This window comes from Myotis myotis, unplaced genomic scaffold (assembly GCF_014108235.1).
Source record: "Myotis myotis isolate mMyoMyo1 unplaced genomic scaffold, mMyoMyo1.p scaffold_m19_p_16, whole genome shotgun sequence".
Taxonomy (NCBI): Eukaryota; Metazoa; Chordata; class Mammalia; order Chiroptera; family Vespertilionidae; genus Myotis; species Myotis myotis.
In genome coordinates this window covers 35,118,161-35,130,635 of record NW_023416320.1, presented here as the reverse complement: position 1 = coordinate 35,130,635, position 12,475 = coordinate 35,118,161, and the positions used below count along the sequence as shown (strand labels likewise).

Here is a 12,475-nt window from a genome sequence, read left to right as displayed (position 1 = left end):
TCTAAAATCAATGGAAAAAATATCCTTGGGTGAGGATTAAAAAAACAAAAAAATAAAGTTGCACGCAGGAAATAAGGCTCTTTTTATTGTGACAAGTTAACATAGCAAATCAACATACTTATGTTAAGCTATGTCATTCATGTCTATAAAGAGAAAGTGTGGATTAGAACAAAGCACCTTCCCAGAAATTACATGGAAAGAACATGGGGAAGGGTGTCTATCAAAAAAAATAAAAAGAGCTTTTATGAAACACTCTACAAATCTAATCAACTGAAGTTTGCACATACCAAAGAGCATCCCCGCAAAAGGACTACAGATTTCTCGGGTAGATGTGGATGCTTCATTGTCTCGAGCACTAAAACAAAAACAAAAAGAATTAAAACCTAAGTAATTTTCAGGAAACAAAAATTAGAGTAAAAAGTAGTTGTGTGTTATAGGCCGTTAAAATACTACAGATGCTATGATAGTTACATATTTTTAAAGTTAGGATAAAATCATGGCATTTATATCTTTATATAGTGGGACCCCAATGTATTTGGGCTCCTTTTTCTTCAGCCTTCTTCACTGGCTCTATAGATTCCTAATAAAACCTTTTTTTAAAAAAAATAAGAAGTTACCCCAGTGAAGAAAATGAATATAAGTAGACATAAATCTTTTTTTAAAAGGAAAATGGTGATACCTATACACATACTTGGAAATGATCTTCCCTAAATGACTCCTTCCTAGAAAGTTAATTCCCTCACAGAACCTTCATTAACTAGACCCAAAGAACAAAATCTCTTCTCTTAAGCACTTTTTAAAATATTTATTTTTTTATTAATTTCAGAGAGGAAGGGGGAGAGAGAAACATCAATGATGAGAAAATACCACTGATTGGCTGCCTCCTGCATGCTCCCTACAGGGAATTGAGGGAACTGTGACTTGCTGGTTCATAGATCAACACTCAACCACTGAGCCACACCGGCCAGACTATCCCTAGCACTTTTATGAATTACTTTGTTTTAAAGAAAATAGACACTGTTCCTGATACATGACAATATTATCTTCATTATACACTAAAGATTCAGAAGCACTTATCCTTATTTATGATACAAGAAAGCCAACAAAATGATAAACTATAAATAGAAAGAGAACATGAATATAAAATGCATATCATTTCCTTTCTTTTCAAGCATGTCAGAATTATATATGAACACCCATTTTACAATGTAAGCATAAAATCATCTACTCAATAAGCTGAAAATAAATAACAAAGTTTTGAAAGGAAAACTCATTGTGGAATATTTTCAATTTATTTCCAGTTAAGTTATACCACCCACTTAACTCCAAGATATTTTAAATTGATTTTTAGTCCTTGTAGTGTATGTTTATTTCTCCTTTCTTTACTTAAAATATATACACTTTAAAGTGACAGGGACTTATTAAGAACACCTTGGCACACTCTATCATCAAAACTTGCCCTTCAAAAGAATGCTGTAAAGTACTCTAATTTTTCATTTAACATAACTCTCCTCTTCCGAACCTTTTCTTCCAATTCCTTCCTAATAAGGAAGGCTGTTAAAATACTATCTTTCTACTTTTCAATAAGCCGATTTTAGCAGGTGCTGTTTCATGGTGTAGGTAATGACTGACAGGCAGAATTTACATTACATACTATACCTTTTATTTCCAGCAGATGAAATTCGTATGTTTGACTGTCCTGTGACATCGCCACCATACTCCACAGGAGGCACATTCCCTCGTCTGTTCCCGTATATCCTTAAAAACACATTAGCTTATAGAGCTTGTCCCACATATAGTGGACCTATGTCTTGGTGTTTGTGCATTTGATGTTGGAAATATTAAAGGGAACAAAGTGTTATAGTGAAATTTTACTGTAAACATGTTTTAAAATTAATGTGAATAGATTTGATTCAAATATGATCAGCTGGTTAGTAAGAGACACTAAGAGTTTGGATTTCGTCGTCTTTAAAACAAAAGAAGGTCATTATAAATTATTTCATTATAACATCTAGAAATGTTTAACTTGAAAACTATGCATATACTATACTTTTTCTCACTCCTCTATTCAAATAGTATTTATTGAGCATCTACTAAATGACAAGTTCAATTCTAGGCACAGGGTATATGGACATGGTCCTTGCCCTCAGGAAGATCATAGTCAAATTTCAAAATGAGATCATTTTCTTAATCAAAATTCATAGATTCTGGGAATTATTTCGCTGGATATACAAACCTTTACAACTTAAAAGCATAGCCGTAGATTTACCATTTAATCAAATCAAATGTAACAAGCCACAACATTTGTTAATAGTGTAAATCACATGGAAGAATAAATATTAACAACAGGTGCATAGAAAACATCATAAACGGACTGATGCATGGCTAGAAAATGATTAGTTTACTTACTAGGTCATAACAATAAAAAAAGATTAAAGAATAATTTTTAATGCTTTTCAATTTATGGTTTTTTTCCATTTGGCAAACATTGATTTCTTTAGTTTAATTTCTCATACCAGAAAAACATGATTATTTACATCAACATTTATAGGCATCCATGAAAATCACCATTTCCTAAGTCACAGTTCTTTACATGGCAGTTAAACTACATTGTCTCTCAAGCGGACGACTAGAAAAAAAAATATGGCTGTTAAAGTACTGTTCAATATTTTAGGTGAATTTCATTATCACATTAAGAAAAATGGCAATTTTCAGAAGAAAAGGAACTTCTCATTCTCCACAGAGCCAGCATATAAAATTCTTTATTTGTTTCCATCACATGAGCCATTGTCAATATCACCTGTGGGGAAAAGACTCTACAGGATTATAACCTTACTAATGTATGACCTGGCATGACATAAATGTCTCCCATTTTTTATCCATACCTAAAGCAACAGAATCCTCCACAGGCCCTTTCAAAAAAGAATTTCAAATTTATTTCAATTCATCAAACACGGCTGGTCTTATATCTAAAGTCTAGGTACTTGAATCTTTTAAAATGACACATAAGTTTAGTGTTATTCTGTACTTCTACTGCTTGAAGAACAGGTAAGTATAAACTCAAATTCAAATTTGCAATTAAAACAACGCCAAGCAACCAGATTTAGTTATACTGGATCTATGTAACACAAATGTGCAGAAAAGGGGTTAACAGAGAGGCCTAAGCTGCCTATCCTTAGAAAGGTCTAGTAACAAGGCTGGCCTTTGGCTGGCACCTGGAACATAGATTTAGGGAGGGGTCCCACCATTCCTAGAACTGAAAAGAATGGCTCACTGTGCCTACACCAGCGGTGGGGAACCTTTTTTCTACCAAGGGCCATTTGGATATTTTTAACATCATTCAAGGGCCAAACAAAATTATCAACTTAAAAATTAGCCTGCTACATTTAGTCAAACATTTAATTAACTCACCCTAATGCCTTGGCTGGGCCAGACCAACTGATTTCTCGGGTCTTATATGGCCCATGGGCCAAAAGTTCCCCACCCCGGCCTAAACTGTTTGTACAAACAATATAGTTTATATTACATCTGCTTTCTTCCAGAAAGTCTGGGATTTGGGTACAAATAGGAAAAGGATGCCTATGTAACCAGCCCCCAGCAAAAACACTGGGACTGAGTCCATAATGAGCTTTCATGGTAGACAACATTTCACCCATGTTGTCACAAATGGATGCTGGAAGAATTAAACGTGTCGTGTGCGACTCCACTGGGAGAAAGCTCTTGGAAGCTTGGCCTGGTTGCCTCTGGACTTTGTCCCATGCACCTTTTTTTTCCTTTCCTGATTTTATTTTATATCCTTTCAACTATAATAACTCATAGTCAGTAATATAACTGTATACACGAAGTCCTGTGAGTCCTCCTTAGGAATTCCTGAACCTGGGGGTGGTCTTGCAAACCCTCAATACAACAGACAAAAGTAAACTTGTTGATGTGGTACAGAGGTGCCTAGAGCACGTTTTCAGATATAGAAAAATTTAAAGTTATGAATTTTTAAAAACATCACTTGGGATTAAATCAAAATTAACCAGAACTGAAGGCTACTTATACATACAAAAATTCTTTCTAAAATCTATCAAAGAGTTGTGGTTTCCTGCACTTTCAGCTAAGTTTGAACTTGTGTGTCTAGCTTATTTTTATAAGGTATACCCAAGTACAATATCTAAAGCACCTACACAAAACATGTTCAATAAGTTCTTTGGTATATATAGACACCTTAACAAAGCAAACACTATAAATTACAGAAAGTTAAATGATTTTATTTATGTGTAAGGTCAAGATCCTGCTAAATTCTACAGTAAAATTACAAAGATTTCCTAATGGACAGGGCATATAAAAGATAGTTGAAGATGGGCTCCTTCACTAAAGAAAAACATTTGTTAATGAAATTATAAAAGTCCCCCTGTCTGTGATAATTATAACAAAGTCAAAACTGGAGAACTATTTAAGAATCCAAAAATGAGCAGAGATATGTATTTCACTAAAAAGGACAAAATAAAATCTTAAGGTATCCTATTCAATTTTATGAAATGGTTGGCATAAATTATAAGTTATTAATATAAGACATAAAATAAGAAAACTAGAAAGGAACCTAACAAGCTGTGAAGGCAAATTATAGTTTGAAAAGTTAGTCACATTACTATCTATTAAAATCCTATATTATAAAAGGGTAATATGCAAATCGACCAAACAGTGAAACAACCGGTTGCTATGATGCACACTGACCACCAGGGGGCAGACGCTTAAAACAGGAGCTGCACCCTGGTGGTCAGTGAGCTCCCACAGGGGGAGCGCCACTCAGCCACAAGCCAGGCTGACTAAGGATGTCTGACTGCAGCTTAGGCAGGCCGGGCTGAGGGACCCACCTACCCCAACCCCACCCCCACCCCCAGTACAGGAATGTTGTGCACCAGGCCTCTAGTATCTGTATAACTGTAATGGAATTTCCTTCATTTACTAAAGTTTCTTTTATATTTTTAATAAACTTAACATTTAATCACTCTTAATTATCCCTGTTAGCTCACTTTAACAGCTTTTATGGTGGTCTTACAATTTATTTTAGAAACTTTTACAGAAGCAAATGAAGTCCTCTCTGCAGAGAAAGAAGTTTGCTTTCTCTCTTCAATCCTTTCAACACTAAGGATGAATGACACATGATGATCTCCAGAAGCAATGAACTCAATAGCTAAGAATAGCCTGATTCTAGTCAGAGTACAAGAGTTCAGTTTAGGTCCAGTTTGTCCCTGAGAATTCCTTTCAGTTTAGCTATGGCTTTAGAGCCAGTACCAGAATAAAATGATCCCTGTGACCCAGAACTACCTAACTAGCCTATGATTTTAAATCGACAGGTTCATTTATCACACCTCAACACATTCAGTTTTGTCAGCAAGGGACAGACCTCACAAAAGAAAAAAGTTTGCTTACTTTGACACAGAAAATCAGATTTGCGTGAGAGAATAAATGTAAAATAGTTTCACCATCCTACTGTCAAAAAAAGACACAAAAAGTTAAAGGTTATGTTAAATGGAAAAAGTTGTGTTCTCTATTTCCTTGAATTAGGTTCAAATCTCAATGCCCAAAGAAACCAGGTACTATAGGTACTTGAATCTTTTTGAGGCCAAGATTAGTCCAAAAATTAACATGTTGATCTTATTTTTAAAAATTAGTCTCTTACAAAAGAAAAGCGAATTGTTTGAAACCCAGGTGTTTTCATCTAACTTACATGTAAATGAACTCCTAAATGATAATGAATAACTTAAACTACTGCAGAAATAAATTTACAATGTTTTTTGCTATGGAGAATAACACATCATAGAAATAAAATATTTACCATCTGTTGGTCCTACATTAATACAGTTAATAGGGAGGAAGAATCGAATGTCTTCTTACTTAAAAGAAATCACCTAATTAATAATAATGGTTACATCACCTTGTTTCATATCAAGAATTTCTCTAATGTGAATGAATTCTACTACTAAGGGTGCACAAAAGTTAAAAAAAATATATGAAGCTATAACTATATTTTTCTCATTGTTTTCAGTTGTTTCCCAGTTTTTACATTTACTTTAATTCCATAACAGTGTTTTTCAAATATCAATCCCATCTTTAAAGTGGGGAAAATAATTAAAATGTTCCTTTCAAAGATAAATGAAAATAAATTACTATAAGAAAAAAAGTAATACCAAATTAAGTAACTCATATTCTAATAAGCCATTCCTCCTCATTTATGTCTTCGTATTAAGCATGCACACTTCTGAGAATGTCCTACACTAAAAACATATGTGGTTAACAGACAGATTCTAATTTCAGATGGAATATTACCTCAGAATTTTATTAAATGACTTAAAATTACAAACTATCAAATATTAACAGTTAAACTGAAATGCAAACTACATTGATTATATAAAAACTAAAAAAACAACAACCCAGCAGCATTTTTAATGCTAAAAATGTCCTTTACTCATTAACTCTGGCTATAGAGTAAAACATAAGATGGCAATATATTAACTTCTATAACTCAAGTTAATAAATTAAGACTAGGATGACTATATTTTAAAAGTACCTATAAATTTCTGAGTATTATAAGACACTACTACATTCAAATTCAGAAAGCTCTAAAAACATAAATTTTAATTAAATTGGTAAATATGTATGAATAAATAATACACACACACAGAATTCAACTGTCAAGCAAAGTTAACCACCTTGTTAACTATTAAACACTGCCAGTAAATTATTAGTTTAGGAAAGTAAAATCATTTCTGGGCTCTAGTTTTCTTTCCCAATTTAACATGGGGAAATAGATCATTAATAAATACATGTAGTATATGAAAAGTTTATAGTGAAATTAGAAGAGAACTAAGACCACCCAGCCATTAAAAAGTATTAAAAATCTTAACTAGAATGTATCACATGCCGTCTTTTGGGGGGAAAAAAGAGAAGGGAAACTTAGAATGAAGGAAAATTAATTTTGTATTTCTCACAATCAGTTATTTTTTTTTTTTTTTTCAAGAACTTCTGGTTAAGACTATAGTAGAGGCCTGGTGCACAAATTCATGCATGAGTGGGGTCCCTCGGCCTGGCCGGAGATCGGGGCCAATCGGACCGATCAGGGGGCTGGCTGGACAGGAGGAGGGACTGCAGGAGGTTGGCCGGCTGGCCATTGGGAGGGACTGCAGGAGGTTGGCTGGCCAGCCATGGGGAGAAACTGCGGGAGGTTGGCCAGCCAGCCCCCCCACATCAGGGCCAATGGGGGGGGTGGGCAGCCAGCCAGGAGGAGGGACCGTGGGAGGTTGGTCAGTTGCAGGAGGTTGGCTGTGGGAGCGCATTGACCACCAGGGGGCAGCTCGAGTTGAACATCTGCCCCCTGGTGGTCAGTGCACGTCATAGCAACCAGTCAACTGGTCGTTCGGTTGTCCAGTCGCTTAGGCTTTTATATAAAGAATAAATGGTTAGAACAAGAGACCAAATGCAGTTACACATTCCTTTAGTTTCAAAAATTTCACTAACAAATAAAGTCATTTTCCTGTCTACCACTTTGCCTGTTAAATAAAACCTACTGAATGATCAATGTGATGTATTTTTTTTGCTGGAAATAAGAAATCCACAAATCTGAAATACAGAAATTCAATTTTAACCTCAATTGCCATGCCAACATATGTGACAAACCTTACACTAGAAATATATGTATTAACAAACCGGAAGTAACATATAGTAATAATTACATTTTGAAGAAATACTTTTAGAAACTTTGAAATGTGTAACAGGAATTATTCTCACTCATTCTCATTTAAACTAATCCGAAAATACTACTTGAAAAAGATAATACAGGGAAAGTTCATTTATGGGATACATAAGAAAAAAAGATAGTGCTCAAATAATTAGTCTGAAATTCATTTGTTAGCTCATGTATAAAATCATTACAGGGTATAACTACAAATAGGATAGATTAAAGTATATAAAAAACAAAGCAACAACCTTATAGTAAGTTTCTTGAAATCTCAAACTTAAAAGGTATGCATTACATTACATTCCAAAGGTAAACAAACACGATAAGGAAAAAAGTTCTCATGTACAAAGATGGCAGCACCACAAGTCCACGATTACCTGCAGTTCCCCAGTTGATAATTTTTTTAGATTAGGCTGCCTTTGAATACCTTCTGATATAAACATTTTCAAATATAAATGTAACAATTATAGGATTTGGGGCATTTTCTAAAGTACAAACAATTGGATTCAAATCAGAGATCACTAGAGTTGGCACTACAACATTCTAGTCCTTCATTCAAATTACTTACATTGAGGGGAATATTAAAAAGATTGAATGAGCCGAACATAATAGCTACAGAATAAAGAGAAGACCCAACACTGCAAAGGCTTTGTATTATTAATTAGAATACTGAATGTTCAGCATTATGTCTCGGAAAATTTCCCAAGATACTAAAAAAAGTAATCTCAGTGGTTCTCAAACCTTCCTAATGCCGCGACCCTTTAATACAGTTCCTCATGTTGTGGTGACCCTCAACCATAAAATTATTTTCGTTGCTACTTCATAACTGTAATTTTGCTACTGTTATGAATCATAATGTAAATACCTGATATGCAGGATGTATTTTCATTGTTACAAATTGAACATAATTAAAGCATAGTGATTAATCACAAAAACAATATGTAATTATATATATGTGTTTTCCGATGGTCAAAGGGGTCGCAACCCACAGACTGAGAACCGCTGAGTAATCTATTTGGACAAATAAATTAAACAGGTCCCCTTAAATGCTCCAAATTTAGATTTAACTCTTTCACGTTAACAAGTCAATGACAAATATGGGGCCCTGCCATATTTCTATCTCTAATTTAAAAGTTAGGTTGAAGTATAGCAAGTTTTAAGTATTAAGACAAATGACTAAAAAATAAGAAATTACAAATAGCATTACAAAAACAATCATCCAAAGAAACTGAAAAGCATGTGAAAATCTGATTAAAAAAAATTACTGCCATTTCACTTACATAAATGTTCAATAAGTAACTTAAAAACAAAGAAATATACTGATAAAAGGACTTAGAACATAGGAAAATTAAAGGAATAAGCTTTATTTCATCTATTTTAAGGTGTTCTTTTTGTCCCACATTCTAATATCTGAAATTAGCCATCAACCTAGTTTTATGTCAAGCTCTTGCAGAGAGGAGTTAATGTCCTGCCAGTCACCTAGGGGCACTGTGAACTTGAGACAACTCTGAATCTCCCCTCCAGGTTTTTTTTTGGACAATACGGGCAGCGTGAATTCAGACTGCAAACCTAAGTCAGTACTGGCTGACCATTCAATTCTCAAGAAAGTTGCTTTTTACTCCCTCTACTCAGTTCCATGCCAAGTTTGAGGCATGGAAGTTTTTCTGTCCATTTCTGTGGGAAAGTTTATTTCCCATTTAATTTTACATAAAGGTTGTAACTTTTCAGTGTTCCAGCTTTATGACAGGTTCCTTTTCTCCCCATCTTGGGTGTTTTCTTTGTTACCTCAGTGGCACATAAAATAATGGTGTAACTTAAAGCTGACAGCATCTTAGAATTAAATATGTAAATCAAATGAAACTGATTCTACCTAATATGATGATAAAAAGTAACATCAATAATGAGCAAGTAAAGAAAATAAAAATGAAGTTGTAAATACCTGTCATTTGTATACACTCTCAAAGGTCTTCTATCAAAATCACTTTCATATCTAAACCTCTCGTCCATTTCTTCACTTACTTCAGGATCTTGGTCTGGTATATAATACTGTTTGTCCAAGGCACGATCTTCATTAAACCTGCTAAATCTTCTATCTGGAATGTCAACCTTGCTGGCAAACCTCTGATGTTTTTTATTGGAAATGTCCACTTCGTCATTCGTTTTTTTAATGATTCTTCTATTCCTTAATTCAATTTCATCATCTAGTTGTCTATATCTGTCCTCCTCTAGTCGTCTTTGGTTTAGAAGTTCTTCATATGCCTCTGAAGGAGTTAAGACATCTCTCCTGGGACTCTCTGAATTTTGGCAAGATGTTTTTATTTGTGAAAGTAAATCAGGTTTAACTTGACCAATAGGTTTTTTATTTCTTTGACTTTTATGCTGGTCAATTTAAAAAAAAAGAAAAAGAAAAGCTTTTAATGAGATGCTGTTTCTTATAAGGTAATTAAACTCTCAAATGATGCTTAGTCTATTAATCATCTCAACTCTAAGGATTAATCACCCATAGGAGATACCTTATCTTTAGGAAAAACACTTCAGAAAATATATCATTTAATACTTAATAAATGTCAAATATACAGATAACAGTAATATGGATAAAGTGTACATAAAAAGAAAAGATAAACAAAATGCAAATTCCTATCCCAGAAGATACTAAGCATACTTTGGCAGCTAAATATTGCTTCAAAATATTTTGAATTAAATTCTTTCTTAACACAAAGAATACAGGTAGTAAATTTTTTGGCTCTCATTACATCAACCACCCTTAAATTTGGGGGGGGGGGGGGGGACGTGTCCCATGCACCAAAAGGTCACCGGTTTGATTCCCGGTCAGGGCACATGCCCAGATTATGGGCTCGTTCCCCAGAGTACGGGGCATGCAAGAGGCAGCTGATCAATGTTTCTCTCTCACATTGATGTTTCTCTCTCTGCTTCTACCTTCCTTTCTCTATCTCTCAAAAAAATCAACAAAAACATATTTTAAAAATAAATACACAAAAATCACATACAACCAAATCTCTAAAATTAATGAAATTAAAAAGTAGGTTAAGTTATTCACCTAAAAGTAGGTTAAGTCAGTTTTATGAGATAAAACCATTTGCAAATGTTTTGGTTTGATCTGGCTTTTTTTAAAACATGACATTAACAAACCAGGTGATACTGGGGGGCTTGCCCGAGGTGGGAATGGCTGGGGGGGTGGGGGTCAACTGGGGAAAGAGGAGACATATGTAAAACTTTAGACAATAAAAGAAAAAAAAGTGAAATGTCTAACATAAAAATATTTCAAGTAAGTGCAAAATATTTATCTGTAGCATTAAAGATTTACTTTAAAAGCAACACCTACCTCAGTACTCTTTTCTACTTGTCTGAACTTTTCAGTGGATTCTTCCTTACCCTTGAGAAATTGATTGTATTCTTTGTTGCGTTCAAGTTTCAACCTTTCCTTAAAATACACACCAAAAGGCAATGTTAACTTCTGCTTCAGAAAAAAAGTACCTTAATGTTAAATCAGACACACAAATCAGTGATCTTGCCCAGAATTAAGTTTTACCAATTTCAAGGACAGTAGTTGCAAGGCACAGGAGAAGCAGGAGGTTACAGACCATTAGTGCAGCTCCCCTTTTTTATCATGTTAAAATACCTACGCATTACAACATGCTTAAGCCATGCCCCATAAATCCATGGATCCTAGGTTTATCAACAGCAATCCTAGATAATCCAGGTGCACTATGTCAAAATTATCGTAAATAAATCTTTCCCACTAGTAAATGTACAATGTGTTTGCCAGGAAGTCTGTTCCCAAGGAGATCCAACCACATTATTTTCCTTCTTTCCTTTCCAGGGCTATCTCCTGCTCCAACTCCCACTCCCTCCCAAAAGGCCTGCTGCTAAACATTTTAAATATAGAAAAGTTAAATTATCATAGACAACAAAATATTATAATGTAAATGTTCTGTTGAAACTTCTAGCAGTGGTTCTCAACCTTTCTAATGCCACAACCCTTTAATACAGTTCCTCATGTTGTGGTGACCCCCAACCATAAAATTATTTTCGTTGCTACTTCATAACTGTAATTTTGCTACTGTTATGAATCGTAATGTAAATATCTGATATGCAGGATGTATTTTCATAGTTCGCGACCCACAGGTTGAGAACCGCTGCGAGTCTAAAGAGTATGTACATGTATTTATGGCGTGACTGAAATTGACATTTAAATCGTCCCACACCCTCACCCTACATAAAAGCTCAGTATATTCTGCCATCCATTCATTTCACTGTGTTACAGAGCATAGACTTTACAGCTCAGGAACCAATGGTGGAAAATGTAAATTATGAATATTCAATTGGTCAACATATTAAAGAAATATGTCACATTACATAGTTATAAATGTAATGTTCAAAAAAAATTTTTAAACAGCACAACAACTAAAGACTCTTCAGACTTTCGGAAAAATACATATATTCAAGTACAGAAAATGATGGAATCTGTTTGCATTTAAATCCAGAATGTTTTTTCATGATTTTCATCCCTCATAAAACTGCTACCCACCACCTACCATCCACCTACCTTGGCAGATAATCTGTCACCAATAGGAAGAGAAACTCCCAGAGTAGATGGATCTGTTTCACTCGTGGATAGAAAATTTTTCTGTGCATATACACACAAAAAAACATATTATCTAGTTGCCTTTATAAAAGATTTCATAAATGTGTCTTTAAGTTAGATATTCTAAGCTATTACATTATGCA

The 12,475-nt window shown here is 34.3% G+C and overlaps 1 protein-coding gene across 12 annotated transcripts in view; it reads right to left on the bottom strand.

The window, feature by feature from the left end:
* The window catches only part of CSPP1 (centrosome and spindle pole associated protein 1), a 102,674-nt gene that overhangs the window by 60,766 nt on the left and 29,433 nt on the right, over nucleotides 1–12,475 (bottom strand). For 9 of the 12 annotated variants that reach the window (XM_036338451.1, XM_036338457.1, XM_036338456.1 and 6 more), the window contains 5 exons: nucleotides 12,294–12,374; nucleotides 11,070–11,168; nucleotides 9,666–10,105; nucleotides 1,660–1,758; nucleotides 288–355 (listed from right to left, as the gene is read on the bottom strand). In XM_036338451.1, coding sequence (XP_036194344.1) covers nucleotides 288–355; nucleotides 1,660–1,758; nucleotides 9,666–10,105; nucleotides 11,070–11,168; nucleotides 12,294–12,374 — 787 coding nt within the window. The remainder of the gene's footprint in view (nucleotides 1–287; nucleotides 356–1,659; nucleotides 1,759–9,665; nucleotides 10,106–11,069; nucleotides 11,169–12,293; nucleotides 12,375–12,475) is intronic. The other 3 variants (XM_036338454.1, XM_036338460.1, XM_036338461.1) reach the window with 2 other exon arrangements.